The sequence below is a fragment of the Oncorhynchus masou genome, chromosome 3 (genome assembly GCF_036934945.1).
Source record: "Oncorhynchus masou masou isolate Uvic2021 chromosome 3, UVic_Omas_1.1, whole genome shotgun sequence".
Lineage (NCBI taxonomy): Eukaryota > Metazoa > Chordata > Actinopteri > Salmoniformes > Salmonidae > Oncorhynchus > Oncorhynchus masou.
This window is the reverse complement of record NC_088214.1, coordinates 14,935,060-14,952,236: the sequence shown is the minus strand read 5'-3', so window position 1 is coordinate 14,952,236 and position 17,177 is coordinate 14,935,060. Positions and strand designations below refer to the sequence as shown.

The following is a 17,177-nucleotide window of genomic DNA, read 5'->3' as shown; positions in this document are numbered from 1 at the left end:
AGTAACTCTCTCATTCTTTCAGTAACTCTCTCTCTTGTTTTTTCAGTAACTCATTCGTTCAGTAACTCTCTCTCTCATTGTTTCAGTAACTCTCATTCTTTCAGTAACTCTCTCTCTCATTCTTTCAGTAACTCTCTCATTGTTTCAGTAACTCTCTCTCTCTCCATCTCTCTTGTTTTTTCAGTAACTCTCATTCGTTCAGTAACTCTCTCTCTCTCTTTCTTATTGTTTCAGTAACTCTCATTGTTTCAGTAACTCTCTCTCTCTCTTTCTTATTGTTTCAGTAACTCTCTCATTGTTTCAGTAACTCTCTCATTCTTTCAGTAACTCTCTCATTGTTTCAGTAACTCTCTCATTGTTTCAGTAACTCTCTCATTCTTTCAGTAACTCTCTCATTGTTTCAGTAACTCTCTCATTGTTTCAGTAACTCTCTCATTGTTTCAGTAACTCTCTCATTCTTTCAGTAACTCTCTCTCTCATTGTTTCAGTAACTCTCTCATTCTTTCAGTAACTCTCTCTCTCATTGTTTCAGTAACTCTCTCATTGTTTCAGTAACTCTCTCATTGTTTCAGTAACTCTCTCTCTCATTGTTTCAGTAACTCTCATTGTTTCAGTAACTCTCTCTCTCCTTGTTTCAGTAACTCTCATTGTTTCAGTAACTCTCTCTCTCATTGTTTCAGTAACTCTCATTGTTTCAGTAACTCTCTCTCTCATTGTTTCAGTAACTCTCATTGTTTCAGTAACTCTCTCATTCTTTCAGTAACTCTTTCAGTTCCTCCCTCTCTCATACATAGAGCAGAGCCAACTCTCTGCAGTTCTGACAGACTTTGGAACGTAACATATACACATGCGCTGCAGATCCCTCACACGTCAGCATGTACCTGAGACACACACACCTTGCAAGCCAGTTCCTCCCTTGCCTGCAGGTATCTAAAACACACTTACGCAAACACACACCTGTAGGGCATGGGATTGTAAATGAATCAGTTTGGCAGATCTTGGCGTGCCTGTCGGGCGTGGCACAGGTGTATGACTCACATTTCACACACACCCTGGATGCAGGAAACACATCCAGGGAACACACACCTTAACTGACTTGCCTAGTTAAATAAATTAAATATTGAAAAAAGCACACCCCCAGCAGGACAGACAGTAATTTCTGCAATACTGATCTACTGAGTCAGGCAGCTAAGAAGTGTAGCCTCTGGAAACACCATAGGGCAGCAGGTAGCCTAGTGGTTAGTGCATTGGACCAGGAAACGAAAGGTGGCTGGTGTGTGTGTGTGTGTGTGTGTGTGTGTGTGTGTGTGTGTGTGTGTGTGTGTGTGTGTGTGTGTGTGTGTGTGTGTGTGTGTGTGTGTGTGTGTGTGTGTGTCTCTCTCTCTCTCTCTCAGCTGTGTGGGGCAGAGAGTTTGGCAGCCAATCATGACCCATATGGAGATCTATAGCCTCCTGAGACCCAGCAGCAACAACATCTAACATTACAGTAAATGGGGACAGTAGGTAAACAACATAGTTGGCGGCCTCCAGAGTGGTGCAGCAGTCTAAAGGCACTGCATCGCCATGCTTGAGGTGTCACTACAAACCCGGGTTCGGTCCCAGGCTGTGCATTGGACCGGGAGTCCCATAAGGGGGGCACAATTGGCCCAGCATTGTCCGGGTTAGGAGAGGGTTTGTCCGGGGGGGCTTTACTTGGCTCATTGCACTCTAGCGACTCCTTGTAGCGGGCTGGGCACCAGCAGGCTGACTTCGGTCGTCAGTTGATCAGTGTTTCCTCCGACACATTGGTGCGGCTTCCGGGTTAAGCGGGCGGGTCACAGTTTGGCGGGTCATGTTTCGGAGGACACATGACTGAACCTTCGCCTCTCCCGAGCCTGTTGGGCAGTTGCAGCAATGAGACAAAATTGTTATTGGATTGCAATTGGATATCACAAAATTGGGGAGAAAATACACAAAATTTTTAAAAACATAGTTGGCCGCATCCTCATGTCCGCAACAGAGGACATGTATTAACAAGCCCTTATTTAATGTACAAATATATTACACTGCTCTGAAAACTCAACAAACTGTTCCTGAGGTATTTACTTATTAGAAACAGTTTCAATATCAAACTCACAAAAAATATTACACAATTACACACACTTATAACATTAGCTAATTCCTACTAATTGTGATGGTAGCCATTTTGAAGAACCATAAACAAAAAATGATCAAGGTGATACCATTGAAAATCCCAGAATGTCCTCTCAAAGGTAGAACAGGACCAACACAGTGGTATCAAATCAAATCAAAGTTTATTTGTCACGTGCGCCAAATACAACAGTGAAATGCTTACTTACAGGCTCTAACCATGCTTACTTACAGGCTCTAACCATGCTTACTTACAGGCTCTAGCCATGCTTACTTACAGGCTCTAGCCATGCTTACTTACATGCTCTAGCCATGCTTACTTACAGGCTCTAACCATCCTTACTTACAGGCTCTAACCATGCTTACTTACAGGCTCTAACCATGCTTACTTACAGGCTCTAACCATGCTTACTTACAGGCTCTAACCATGCTTACTTACAGGCTCTAACCATGCTTACTTACATGCTCTAACCATGCTTACTTACAGGCTCTAACCATGCTTACTTACAGGCTCTAACCATGCTTACTTACAGGCTCTAACCATGCTTACTTACAAGCTCTAGCCATGCTTACTTACAGGCTCTAACCATGCTTACTTACAGGCTCTAGCCATGCTTACTTACAGGCTCTAGCCATGCTTACTTACAGGCTCTAACCATGCTTACTTACAGGCTCTAACCATGCTTACTTACAGGCTCTAACCATGCTTACTTACAGGCTCTAACCATGCTTACTTACAGGCTCTAACCATGCTTACTTACAGGCTCTAACCATGCTTACTTACAGGCTCTAACCATGCTTACTTACAGGCTCTAACCATGCTTACTTACAGGCTCTAACCATGCTTACTTACAGGCTCTAACCATGCTTACTTACAGGCTCTAACCATGCTTACTTACAGGCTCTAACCATGCTTACTTACAGGCTCTAACCATGCTTACTTACAGGCTCTAACCATGCTTACTTACAGGCTCTAACCATGCTTACTTACAGGCTCTAACCATGCTTACTTACAGGCTCTAACCATGCTTACTTACAGGCTCTAACCATGCTTACTTACAGGCTCTAACCATGCTTACTTACAGGCTCTAACCATGCTTACTTACAGGCTCTAACCATGCTTACTTACAGGCTCTAACCATGCTTACTTACAGGCTCTAACCATGCTTACTTACAGGCTCTAACCATGCTTACTTACAGGCTCTAGCCATGCTTACTTACAGGCTCTAACCATGCTTACTTACAGGCTCTAACCATGCTTACTTACAGGCTCTAACCATGCTTACTTACAGGCTCTAACCATGCTTACTTACAGGCTCTAACCATGCTTACTTACAGGCTCTAACCATGCTTACTTACAGGCTCTAACCATGCTTACTTACAGGCTCTAACCATGCTTACTTACAGGCTCTAACCATGCTTACTTACAGGCTCTAACCATGCTTACTTACAGGCTCTAACCATGCTTACTTACAGGCTCTAACCATGCTTACTTACAGGCTCTAACCATGCTTACTTACAGGCTCTAACCATGCTTACTTACAGGCTCTAACCATGCTTACTTACAGGCTCTAACCATGCTTACTTACAGGCTCTAACCATGCTTACTTACAGGCTCTAACCAATAATGCAACAAAAAAAATGAGGGGAACAATAGGTAAGTAAAGAAAAAAAAGAAAAAATAACAGTAGCGAGGCTCCATACAGACACCGGTTAGTCGGGCTGATTGAGGTGTTTATGGCGATTGAGGCATGTATGAAGATTGAGATACGGACCAAAAACTAACGTTCATTAGAGCGGACAAAAATAAATTGCTGGGTCTCAGGAGGATAGAGGATCATATTTAGAGTTTCTCACATCCACCAGGAGATCACACAGTTGACATTATTTAATCATCAGGACATTCAAAAACACTCTTTATTAACACCCTATGGTTGGAACACAAACACACAATTGTTTATAATTTCTGGGGCCTATGGCTCTGAGACACATACAGCAACACTGCCATCTACTGTGTGTGTGTGTGTGTGTGTTTCTATGTCTGTGTTTCTATGTCTGTGTGTCTATGTCTGTGTGTGTGTGTGTGTGTGTGTGTGTGTGTGTGTGTGTGTGTGTGTGTGTGTGTGTGTGTGTGTGTGTGTGTGTGTGTGTGTGTGTGTGTGTGTGTGTGTGTGTGTGTGTGTGTGTACTTGCGGTTAGATGAAGTTCAACTTCCATACATGATAACTGTATAAACTGAAGTCACTTTTTTTCTACATGAGAACTCATTGAGGGAATCCCCTGTAAGCCAGAGTATGAAACCATGTTTTTGTCTCTACCGCCTGAATGTTCACAGGGCTGATGACCACTTGCCTCAAATATAGACAGTCTAAAACTGGAGCAATTTGTGTGATTGAGTTTGTTCAGTCCAGTTCAGTTCAGAACTAAGAATGCTCCTCATTACAGAAAGTTACAGACCTGACTTATAACATTCCAGGCCTAGTTAAAAGCGGAGAATCTATTCTAAAGTCAAATTCATCCCAATGACACTTTGTTCATTCCAATGACGCTATGTCCGCTTTGTCCATAAGTCATGGATAACATTATGGTATTGAATGGGTCTGCGGAGCAGGCAGCTGATCCTAAGTGAATAGTTAACAGCCTAGTCATTCCTACTGTGCTAACTGAAGGAGCAGGGTTCAATTAGGCACAAGATTAATGTTACCACTACTTTTATTTCTCACACACACACACACACACACACACACACACACACACACACACACACACACACACACACTGTGAGTCTTTTACTGGGCTAAAATAAGTGGTCTTTCACATCAAGCTAGGTGAATTGGGTTAAGTTTAGAGTAAGGGTTAAGGGTTAAGGGTTATCTAAAATACTACAGCTGTCCCCAGCCATCCTCCCCGACCATCCTGTCTAATTTAATTTCTGTCTAAAGTAACTAGACCATTAGTAAGCACTGTATCATATGTCTTGGAGGTGCTCAGAAATACTTAAGCATGGTATGTATGGCTCTGAGGCCAGGCTGCCTTAGCCTACCTTATGTGACCCAAATGACAACGGCAAGCTCTGTATCTACAGGTTCACTTTACTCTACTTTGAGGAGTGAAGAAACACAGCATTTGGTGCACAGGAAGGGACAAAAATAACAATATGATGTTGAGTATCTCCATAAATAAAGTACCCTTATCTGTGGCTAAGTGAAACTCCCAAAGGGCCATTTCTATCCAGAGTTAGTAGAATGAAGCAATACGTCCCAAGCGTTTGTTTTCTATGGTCAAAATAGCACGGATTAGGGTTGTTCTTAAGCACGAAGCAACGTTTGTGATGTCACCATTATCACAAACCCCCGAGGTGCCTTATTGCTATTAGAAACTGGTTACCAACGTAATTGGAGCAGATTTTGTCAAACCCGTGGTATTCGGTCTGATATACCATGGCTGTCAGCCAATCATCATTCAGGGCTCGAACCACCCAGTTTATAAATCTCTGTAGAGCAGAGGAAAATGGCATTTTGGAATCAGGTAACTTTTTAGTTGTGAAGGTAGACTTCACCAAATGACATTGCCATGACGTTGGCTTCCGAGTGGGCAGCAGTCTAAGGCACTGCATCTCAGTGCTAGAGGCATTACTACAGCCCTGGTTCGATTCCAGGCTGTGATTGGGAGTCCCATAGTGCAGTGCACAATTGGCCTAGCGTCGTCCGGGTTAGGGTTTGGCTGAGGTAGGCGGTCATTGTAAATAACAATTTGTTCTTAAATAAAATCAAAAATAAGCAGCAGCCAAGGATATATTATGTTGAGTGAGATGCAAGACTTCCCTCTCACAAAATCACACATAGTATCTGCACATGTACACAGGTTCGCTTCACGCTGTTCACAGCGTGGAAGCCAGGGCACCAATCTGAGGGCGAATGAAACGCACACTTCTTATAGCGAGGTGCTGCCTAGCAGACTAGAACACTTGGAAAAAAAAGGAGAGCCGCACACTAGGAGCTCAGATGCAATAACCAAATAACCAACTTTTCAACAGACAATCTGTCTTCAACAGGGCACCAAAACAGCAGACAAGTTGAGCCTCCCACTTCAAAGCCCTTAGTTGTTGCGGAAATTGACCCACTATTCTGTTTACTTTCTGCATCTACGTCATATCGCTGAGTCTACCTTTAAGTCATGAACTGCAGTAAGATTGGAGGGGCTCGCGGACAGGCACCAACCTGCAAAGGGCAGTGAAAACACACCAATAATGAACCGGTAAGACAAACATGCCAGTCTGAAACTTGAACTACATTTAGACAACTAAATTAGAGTGAACTCATTCAAATATTTCCTGACTAAAAGTAAGAATGTGGTTGAGACAAGAAACTTTTGCCAAGAACCTGTGGGCCTGTGAAGTAGACTGCAGTAGCAGTAACCTGGTAAACATTCCACAGCTGGAATGGAAAACAAAAGAAAACAAATCTAAATATATTTTGGACATTTATTTTTGAAAGTAAGGATACTTACATGATCTTATCCACCGGAGCTAACTGCCGGTGCATGGCGAGAGAGAAGCCGAAAAGACTCCCGGGCTCTCCATTCTTTATCTGGACGTTTTCTGTGTCCAGGTTGAAAGATGATATTTGCGTCCATTCCAGGAGAAAGAGAAGCGATAGAGATGAGAGGAATTGTATCCATCTATCCCCCATGGCAGCAAGGAGAGTTTATTTATGTGTGATTGAAAATAAGCACCGTTATGTCTCCCGGTAACTCCACCAGTTAATGTGTGGTATAACTCACGCTCCAGTTAAGTGATGTCTGAATGTAGCACGCTTGCTCACTCTGGGTTTTGGGTAGGATGTTGCCCACTGGAAGCTTGTGCCGCGCCCCTCCTACCCCCCCACTCTCCCTCTACCTCTCTGTCCCTCCTCTGTTCTCTTACCTCAGGTGTTGTCAGTGCTTAATTTGTAAATAGGGAGGTGACCTAGGGGGCTCAGAAGTAAAAGAACACAATCGCTAATTTTTTTCACCTTTATAATAGAGCATTGTATGCATATCATCACATTTCATAGTGGCATAGAGTAGAGTAGAAGTTGCTACACATGGGGAAATGTTTTTGTAGTAAGGGTTTGGGGAAAATGTGACCTTTTATTATCTTCTACATCATTTAACATTACTTTTTTTTTTACCGTACACATGATTGAAATGACAGGCTACTTTGACACTGACAAACTATGATCACTAACAATAGGCAGGACAAATCCGTCTCTGTGATTTCTGTTATCTCATCTAAATCAATCACAGCACGTTTTTGGACTCATTCAGCAGTTTTGACCTGATTAAGTACAATAGCATTGTTAATTACTGTTAACTTAATTTCCATTCCTAAAACATGAAAATCAAACTTGAAACTTGACAATGATGGTGTCGCTACTTCCTGTTGACAAGACTGATAAATAGCCCAATGTCAAAACACAGTTTTAAAGTGTCCAAATCAATAACCCATATGCAGAAACAGTTTGTGATATATGTCACGACTTCTACCGAAGTCGATGCCTCTCCTTGTTTGGGCGGTTCTCGGCGATCGACATCACCGGTCTTCTAGCCATCATTGATCTATGTTTCATTTTCCATTGGTTTTGTCTTGTCTTCCTACACACCTGGTTCCAATCCCATCCATTAATTGTTGTGTATTTAACCCTCTGTTTCCCCTCATGTCTTTGTCAGAGATTGTTTATTGTTATTGTTCATGTTTTATGGATTGGTGTGCGACGGGTTCTTGTACCCACATTTATTTTATTATGGACTTTGGTTTTGGAGTTTGTGTTTTAAGTTATTAAACTACTCCATTATACCAGGTTTGATCCTCCGGGCGCTTGACTTCCCTGCCACCTACATACACAACGTGACAATATATTTAAAACCTAAACATAGAATTCATTATTGACACATACATATATATATTTTTTAATGAGCATCTTATAAATGGCACACGCACCAAAACCCTGTTTTGTCCAGTTATTAGGGGGGATACGCACTGTTGAAACTACAACAACAAAAAACACATGGAAACTGGATATAGTTTCACATCACTGGTTAGAGGACAACCTGCAGAACACAGTCAGGTACATTCTGGAATGTTGCATTTTGATACGGGGGTCACCAAAACAAAAAGAGAAACGCAACACTGTTTTGTCAATCACTCAAGTAGTTATTGTTTTGGTTTTGTAGTTTTCTATTCAATGCCATTACAGTATCCATTGACTTAGGACTCAAATTGCAGTTCCTATGCCTCCCACTAGATGTCAACAGTCTTTAGAAATTGTTTCAGGCTTATATTCTGAAAAATGAAGGAGTAAGAGCAGTCTGAATGAGTGGACCCTACCGTGTCACAGAGCTTTTACATACATGCGACCGAGAGAGTGCCTTTCTTGTTTACCTTTTATATTGACAACGTTATTGTCCGGTTGAAATATTATCGATTGGTTAGGCTAAAAACAACCTGAGGATTGAATATAAACATTGTTTGACATGTTTCTATGAACTTTACGGATACAATTTGGATTTTTTTGTCTGCCTGTTTTGACTGCGTTTGAGCATGTGGATCATTGAAAAAAATGCGCAAACAAAACGTTGTTTATTGGATATAAAGAGACTATATTGAACCGCTGTCCTGGGTACATTTATTGAGTAAATTAATGTTTTGACTGGGTGCAACCATAGTGAAGATCATCATAGGTAAGGGATTCATTTTATCTCTATTTCTGACTGGTGTAACTCTTCTACTTGGCAAGTTACATGGTTTGTAATGATTTGTCTGCTGGGCCAGTATGTTCTCAAATCAAGGTTGAACACCAGACGGGCTGCGGCGTTCTGGATAAAGTTGTTTTGAAATCTGACACCTTGGTTGGATTCAGTAACAGACGGGAGATGTTAATATTTAACCCTATGTAAAATATGTTTTGTTTTCAATTTTTTATAATTGTATTTCTGTATTTACAATTTGGATTTTTTGTCTGCCTGTTTTAATTTGGAGCTCTGCAATCTCACTGGATGTTGGCCAGGTGGGACGCTAGCATCCCACATACCCTAGAGAGGTTAAGTGATAGTTTGACTTTCAAATCCATGCATTGGTGTGTGAAGATCATCAGCAAGGGATTCATTTTATCTCTAGAGTCTGGTGTTGTGCAGAAAACTCTTCCCTGGTTACTGTTTGTAATGATTTGTCTGCTGGGCTATGTTCACTCAATTTTTCATTGCTGTGATTTTTGAAATTGCTAGTTGAGATTTTTAACCCACGTTATGTTGTGTTTTCATTAGATTTTTTTTATGACAGTTTGATTGCAGGTAGGCACTAGTAATGTCTGCAGTTTTCGGTTTGGCTATTCTGAACCATTTTGGTAGCTCATGTTGACCAGTAGTGTGTGCCACATAAATTATTTGACTTTAGCCACAGAATTAAGGAAATTAGAAGGGGGGAGTTCATCAAATACTTCACAAATGGTGAAGTTAAATCTGGTTAGCAGGAGGGCCCACCAGGCCAGCCTGGAGTTGAGGCGATTGGCTATACGGAGATATTCCAGGTTTTATGGTCAGTCTGCTGTAGTTCTGCTCCTTCCAGCCAGTGCCTCCACTAATCTGCTCCTTCTAGCCAGTGCCTCCACTTCACCACCAGAAGTTCTCGGTTTCCAACATAGTAGTTCCTTTCAGCAAGGTTGAGACAATGGGACAAGAAGGCTCAGGGATAAAGCTTCTGGTCCTGGGAAGATCGCTGGGACAGGATGGCCCCCACTCCAACATCTGAAGCATCCACTTCCACCACCAATTGACGCGAGGGGTCCGGATGGATGAGGATGGGTGCTGTTGTGAACAGATGCTTCAGGTCCACAAAGGCTTTGTCGACAGCTGGAGACCATTTGAATGGTACCTTGGAAGAGGTGAGTGCAGAGACGGGGGCCGCCAGGGTGCTGTAATCCTGAATGAAACGGCGGTAGAAGTTTGCAAAACTAAGAAACCGTTGCAACTGCATCCTGGACGTTGGTTGAGGCCAATCCACCACTGCTTTCACCTTTCCAGGATCCATCTGAACATTGCCCTCTGCAATGACATATCCCAGAAAGGTGATAGACGAGCGGTGGAACTCACACTTCTCGGCTTTCATGGACAGTTGGTTCTCTAAGGATGCACTGAAGGACCTGCCTGACATGAAGAACATGTTCTTGTGAAGATTGGGGAAAAAACAGGATGTCATCAAGGTACACAAACACAAACCGGTTTAGCATGTCCCGAAGCACATCATTGACCAAAGCCTGGAAAACAGCGGGGGCGTTGGTGGGTCCAAATGGCATGACCTGGTACTCATAATGTCCACTGGCTGTGTTGAAGGCTGTCTTCCACTCATCCCCCTTGAAGTTCCAACTTAGAAAATATGGTGGCCCCCTGGAGAGGTTCAAATGCCGAGGAGAGGAGAGTTAGGGAGTAGCGATTCTTGACAGTAATGTCATTAAGTCCCCGGTAGTCAATGCACGGACCCAAGGTCTTGTCCTTCTCCACAAAGAAAAACCCTGCGCCGGCAGGAGATGCTGACTGACGGACGGCCCCAGTGGCCAGAGACTCCTCTATGTACTCCTCCATAGCTTTGGTCTCTGGTCCAGACAGAGAATACACTCGACCCCGAGGTGGTGTAGTGCCTGGGAGAAGATAGATGGCACAATCATAAGGACGGTGCGGGGGAACGGAAGTAGCACGTGCCTTACTGAACACTCCCAGGAGGTCATGGTATTCTGTGGGGAAGGGTCAAGGGTCAAAACCCGGGAGGACTAGAATAAGGAGGCAAATCAGGAAACCGGGAAAAACCACTGGTAGGCTTGGACATACAAGACAAAGACAAACAGGAAACACGGGGATAAATACACTGGGGAAAACAAGCGACACCTGGAGGGGGTGGAGACAATAACGAGGACAGGTGAAACAGATTAGGGGGTGACCGTGTGGAGACCTCTCCCCCTGTCACTCTTCTGATTTATTGCCCTGGTTGCCTGGACAGAGCCACTTAAGCCAGTTGGTTTTCTGTGTGTTTAAATGTGTGTGTGTCTTAGCGCGTGTGATGTAGGTGACCCTAACCTAACAGATAGGTTAATTACATAGCAATTCCATCTACAATGTTGTTACTACAGGTGTTGATATATACTTAAAGTATAGCTAATACACACTTAATTTAAAGTGTCTTCAATGTTTCATCAAGGTCACGCAGCCATATTAACTACTTGGGATGGACCTTATCAGCAAACTGACACAGACAGACAGCGGACACCAGTATATCTGTGTTATGATTGACTACCTCACTAAATGGCCACAGGTGTACCCCCTCCACATAAAGTCTGCTAAGGAGGTCACAGACTGCATAATCAAATTGAGGCATCAGTTTGAGGCACCCAAATGTATATCACAGACCAAGGGAACGAGTTTGTCAATGACGTAAATAGTAACTGTGTTACTCAACTTTAATATTTGGTTAAATGTCTTCAGCTTTCTAAAAGTATTTTTCCCTTTTATAATAAAAGATCAACATTAATGTCTGCAAAGCTCTGACGATCCGAAAAAGTCTCTGCATTGAACGGGACAATGCAGATGTATAAGCAAAATCTGTAGACTGATGTTATAACATTTAACAGGCAGTAGAGGTTTTGGGTTCAAAAAAATTCTAAAAACATTCACATTCTAAGAATAACTTTATAACTTTTTAATAATTTTTTATTCAATCATATGTTCAGATCCATCTCTAAATTATTGAGTCAAAAACCAAAAGAGTGGGACAAGCATCTTGAACCAATAATCAAATGACAACAAAATACTCCCCCTTCTTCCTGATGTTCGATAGAGAGGCTCGCTACTCGCTACCCGTCAGAGGTTCCAGAACATTACAGGGTTGGTCATTTTACATTCTAGTTGATGTGAGAAATGCAAGCTGTATCTTTGTAAGTTTAAATTAATATCAGATGTATGCTATAGACTGACAGCAGTGTCGAGAAGGTCTTAGCAGGGAAAGACTTAACAGAAGTTAGTCTGAAGCTCAACGAGGTTCTCCAGACTGCCATGGACAACACTGCTGTGGTCCAGAGGAAATGCTCTAAAAAAACAAAAGGCACAGTGCCAAAACTTAATGTGGTGACAGAGTGTGGAGTGTACATTTCCAAAGCCAGCATAGGAGAGGGGGAAAACTGGATCCCAACTTTCTTCACCCATAAACGATTTGAGGTCTCGAAGGGAAAAGTGTGGACTTGGAAAATGACAAGGTGGTTATCGTCCCTAAAATAAGCATGGATCACCTGAGGCCTCATGGAGAGGAGTCTCCTCGGATCCCTCATAAAATAAAATCAACAGCCCCCAGAACCACCACACCAGCAGGTGCAGCCTACACAGCAACCACATGAAAATCCTCCACCACACCAGCGACCACCACCTCCTCAGCCACCACACCAGCGACCACCACCTCCTCAGCCACCACACCAGCGACCACCACCTCCTCAGCCACCACACCAGCGACCACCACCTCCTCAGCCACCACACCAGCGACCACCACCTCCACAGCCACTACACCAGCGACCACCACCTCCTCAGCCACCACACCAGCGACCACCACCTCCACAGCCACTACACCAGCGACCACCACCTCCTCAGCCACCACACCAGCGACCCCCACCTCCTCAGCCACCACACCAGCGACCACCACCTCCTCAGCCACCACACCAGCGACCACCACCTCCTCAGCCACCACACCAGCGACCACCACCTCCTCAGCCACCACACCAGCGACCACCACCTCCTCAGCCACCACACCAGCGACCACCACCACCATGTATGTATGTATGTAATCATATCAGGTTTATCCATTTATATTTCTCAGTACACTTACAGGTACATTTTTCCAGGTGTTGCAGAGGCTTGGGGAGGAAAAGATGTATACAGTTGAAGTCAGAAGTTTACATACACCTTAGCCAAATACATTTAACTAAGTTTTTAAATTCCCTGTCTTAGGTCAGTCTTGATCACCACTTTATTTTAAGAATGTGAAATGATCCCATAGAATTGGAAAATGATCCCATCAATGACCCAGACTTGTGGAGGTCTACAATTTTTTGGCAAATTTTTTATTTTCTCAGGATGTCAAGTAAAAACACACTGAGTTTGAAGGTTGGCCTTGAAATACATCCACAGGTACAACTCTAATTGACTCAAATGATTTCAATTAGCCTATCAGATGCTTCTAAAGCCATTTTCTGGAATTTTCCAAGCTGTTGAAAGGCACAGTCAACTTAGTGTATGTAAACTTCTGGCCCACTGGAATTGTGATACAGTGAATTAAGTGAAATAATCTGTCTGTAAACAATTGTTGGAAAAATGACTTGTGTCATGCACAAAGTAGATGTCCTAACTGACTTGCCAAAACTATAGTTTGTTAACAAGAAATTCTGGAGTGGTTGAAAAACGAGTTTTAATGACTCCAACCTAAGTGTATGTAAACTTACGACTTGTATGTGCTGTTGTCTAGAATCAGCCCATTTAAAATCTTGAGCTGGAAGGTGTTGCGCATATAGTGTATGTAAACACTGTACCGGTATGTGTGTGATTAATCTGTGTATTTATAAAGAAAACCTCAATTGTTGGTTTTCCATGAAACAGATTTATACCTTCCTTGTCTTTCTTTCTTCTGTCAGACCATCAATGCATACATGGTACGGATTTGAATACGCAGTCAACCGAGCAAGCTTTCCACGTTGACGCCTTGTCACACCCTGGCCATAGTTTGATTTGTATGTTTCTATGTTTTGTTTGGTCAGGGTGTGATCTGAGTGGGCATTCTATGTTGTGTGTCTAGTTTGTCTGTTTCTGTGTTTGGCCTGATATGGTTCTCAATCAGAGGCAGGTGTTAGTCATTGTCTCTGATTGGGAACCATATTTAGGTAGCCTGTTTTGTCATTGTGGGTTGTGGGTGATTGTCTATGTTATGTTGTGTTAGCGCAGTGGTTCATTAGCGGCACGGTTGTCACTGTGTTGTCACTGTGTTGTGTTGTCACTGTGTTGTGTTGTCACTGTGTTGTGTTTTTCGAACACTTACCACGCCGCATCTTGGTCCGATCCTTACTCCTCTTCAGACGAAGGGGAGGAAATCTGCCGTGACACGCCGTTGAAATGACTGGCATTTGGGGGAGCAAGAAATGAAACCTTACGTTTGGTTGGATTATTCTCATAATATGATCATATTATATGTTATATTTGACAGATTTTGATATCAAGCAACTGTATCCTTGCTCTATTAAATTTCAGATTGATCCAATGATGTACAAGTACATCAATGAACACAACCACTGAACTGTGACGGTACGAGCCGCTAAGGCAGCACTAAGAAATAATATAGAATATACATGTGAACTCATTCACGTGTGTATTTATGTGTGACTGTAATATGCATGTGTGTGTCTCTGTCTAAACTTGCAAGGTTGTGCTGCCATCTCAAGAGGGCTCTGTTCCTCGACCCAATGGGGGAAAGGGCCAGAAATATAAAGATGCCAGGGGTTGACAAGGTAAAAACTGCTTTTAATTAAAATTACAATGGAATCAATAAAGTCCTTAATGGTATACAGCTGTTCATCTCTATATTGTAATCAATAAAGTCCTTAATGGTATACAGCTGTTCATCTCTATATTGTAATCAATAAAGTCCTTAATGGTATACAGCTGTTCATCTCTATATTGTAATCAATAAAGTCCTTAATGGTATACAGCTGTTCATCTCTATAGTCTTTTGTAATTTCTATATTGTAAATAAAGTCCTTAATGGTATACAGCTGTTCATCTCTATATTGTAATCAATAAAGTCCTTAATGGTATACAGCTGTTCATCTCTATATTGTAATCAATAAAGTCTTTAATGGTATACAGCTGTTCATCTCTATATTGTAATCAATAAAGTGTTTCAAAATGCTGTACTTGTATTAACATGTATGTTCAACTCATTCCTGAGAGAGGAGGGTAATATCTCCAGATGGGCATGTGGTACCCTTCCTCACCCATGCCAACAAGATGTTACTTCTTGTGGGGTCTATGCCTTGAAAGTAAGTATGACAGTATACTGTAAGTGATGCACAATTAACCTACTGAAAGTATACTGACTAAAAGGCCAAACAGAGCTGTCAAATGATATTATAGCTGTGTCATTGTATACTTGCGACTTAGAATCTGAAGTGTAACACAATTTTTGGGGGAAGACTGAAATGCCCATCACATTTTTTCCCCAGTTTGCTGAATGTGTTCTGAAGGAGGCTTCGATTGTCTTTTCAAATACAAAGATGTTAACATCATGAGAAAATAAATAGCAGTCACTCTCCTCCAAAACATGTGTAATTCCCCCAAATTTGATGTGGTCAAATGTGTAATGTACTAAGACATACAGTACTGTCCACATCATGGAAAGAAGTGTAATATACATTAATTAGATATGGCAAAATAATACATGATCTTAATTTAGAATGATAGTAAATGAAGAAAACTCACAGATTTTTTTTCAATAATCACATATACACTGTGTACAGAACATGCTCTTTCCATGACCTAGACTGACCAGGTGACTATCATTTGTTTTTCAACAGGACAATGACCCAACACACCTCCAGGCTGTGTAAGGACTATTTGACCAAGAAGGATGGAGTGCTGCATCAGATGACCTGGCCTCCACAATCACCCGTGAAGGAAGCAGAGTGAAGGAATAGCAGCCAACAAGTGCTCAACAATGTGTGAACTCCTTCAAGACCATTCCAGGGGAAGCTGGTTGAGAGAAGGCCAAGAGTGTGCAAAGCTGTCCCAAGGCAAAGGGTGGCTACTTTGAAGAACCTCAAATATAAAATATATTTTGATTTGTTTAACCCTTTTTTGGTTACTACATAATTCCATGTGTTATTTCATCCTTTTGATGTCTTTACGATTATTTGACAGTATAGAAAATGTAAAAAAAATCCTTGAATGAGTAAGTGTGTCCAAATGTTTTACTAGTACTGTATTTAAATGTTTTACTAGTACTGTATTTAAATGTTTTACTAGTACTGTATTTAAATGTTTTACTAGTACTGAATGTTTCAGGGGGTATCGCAGCACCTCCAGCACCCTTCACGGAGCTGTGATTATACTTGGAAAACTAATGGCCATATTAAATTGTTAAAACAAAGAAATAAAGTGCAATGCTGGAGAGATGAGAGTTGTAGGCTCCTGTCTATCAGAGCAGAGAGGGGGAGAGCTAGTTGTAGGCTCCTGTCTATCAGAGCAGAGAGGGGGAGAGATGAGAGTTGTAGGCTCCTGTCTATCAGAGCAGAGAGGGGGAGAGATGAGAGTTGTAGGCTCCTGTCTATCAGAGCAGAGAGGGGGAGAGCTAGTTGTAGGCTCCTGTCTATCAGAGCAGAGAGGGGGAGAGATGAGGGTTGTAGGTTCCTGTCTATCAGAGCAGAGAGGGGGAGAGCTAGTTGTAGGCTCCTGTCTATCAGAGCAGAGAGGGGGAGAGATGAGGGTTGTAGGCTCCTGTCTATCAGAGCAGAGAGGGGGAGAGCTAGTTGTAGGCTCCTGTCTATCAGAGCAGAGAGGGGGAGAGATGAGAGTTGTAGGCTCCTGTCTATCAGAGCAGAGAGGGGGAGAGCTAGTTGTAGGCTCCTGTCTATCACAGCAGAGAGGGGGAGAGATGAGGATTGTAGGCTCCTGTCTATCAGAGCAGAGAGGGGGAGAGATGAGAGTTGTAGGCTCCTGTCTATCAGAGCAGAGAGGGGGAGCGATGAGGGTTGTAGGCTCCTGTCTATCAGAGCAGAGAGGGGGAGAGCTAGTTGTAGGCTCCTGTCTATCAGAGCAGAGAGGGGGAGCGATGAGGGTTGTAGGCTCCTGTCTATCAGAGCAGAGAGGGGGAGAGCTAGTTGTAGGCTCCTGTCTATCAGAGCAGAGAGGGGGAGAGCTAGTTGTAGGCTCCTGTCTATCAGAGCAGAGAGATGGGTTGAGATGATGGATTGTAGGCTCCTGTCTATCAGAGC

The 17,177-nt window shown here is 42.7% G+C and overlaps 1 protein-coding gene and 1 long non-coding RNA gene across 2 annotated transcripts in view; one reads left to right on the top strand and one right to left on the bottom strand.

Annotated features, from left to right (window-relative positions):
• LOC135510970 (integrin alpha-6-like) overlaps positions 1-7,009 on the bottom strand; it is a 29,126-nt gene extending 22,117 nt beyond the window's left edge. The window contains exon 1 of the mRNA XM_064932337.1: positions 6,640-7,009. Within this exon, the coding sequence (XP_064788409.1) occupies positions 6,640-6,821 (182 nt within the window). The 5' untranslated portion in view covers positions 6,822-7,009. The remainder of the gene's footprint in view (positions 1-6,639) is intronic.
• On the top strand, positions 6,112-16,306 carry LOC135510978 (uncharacterized). Its single transcript, XR_010451195.1, has 4 exons — positions 6,112-6,387; positions 14,612-14,696; positions 15,141-15,227; positions 15,762-16,306. It is a non-coding gene; the product is annotated as an uncharacterized LOC135510978 (long non-coding RNA).
• The last annotated feature ends 871 nt before the right edge of the window (positions 16,307-17,177 follow it).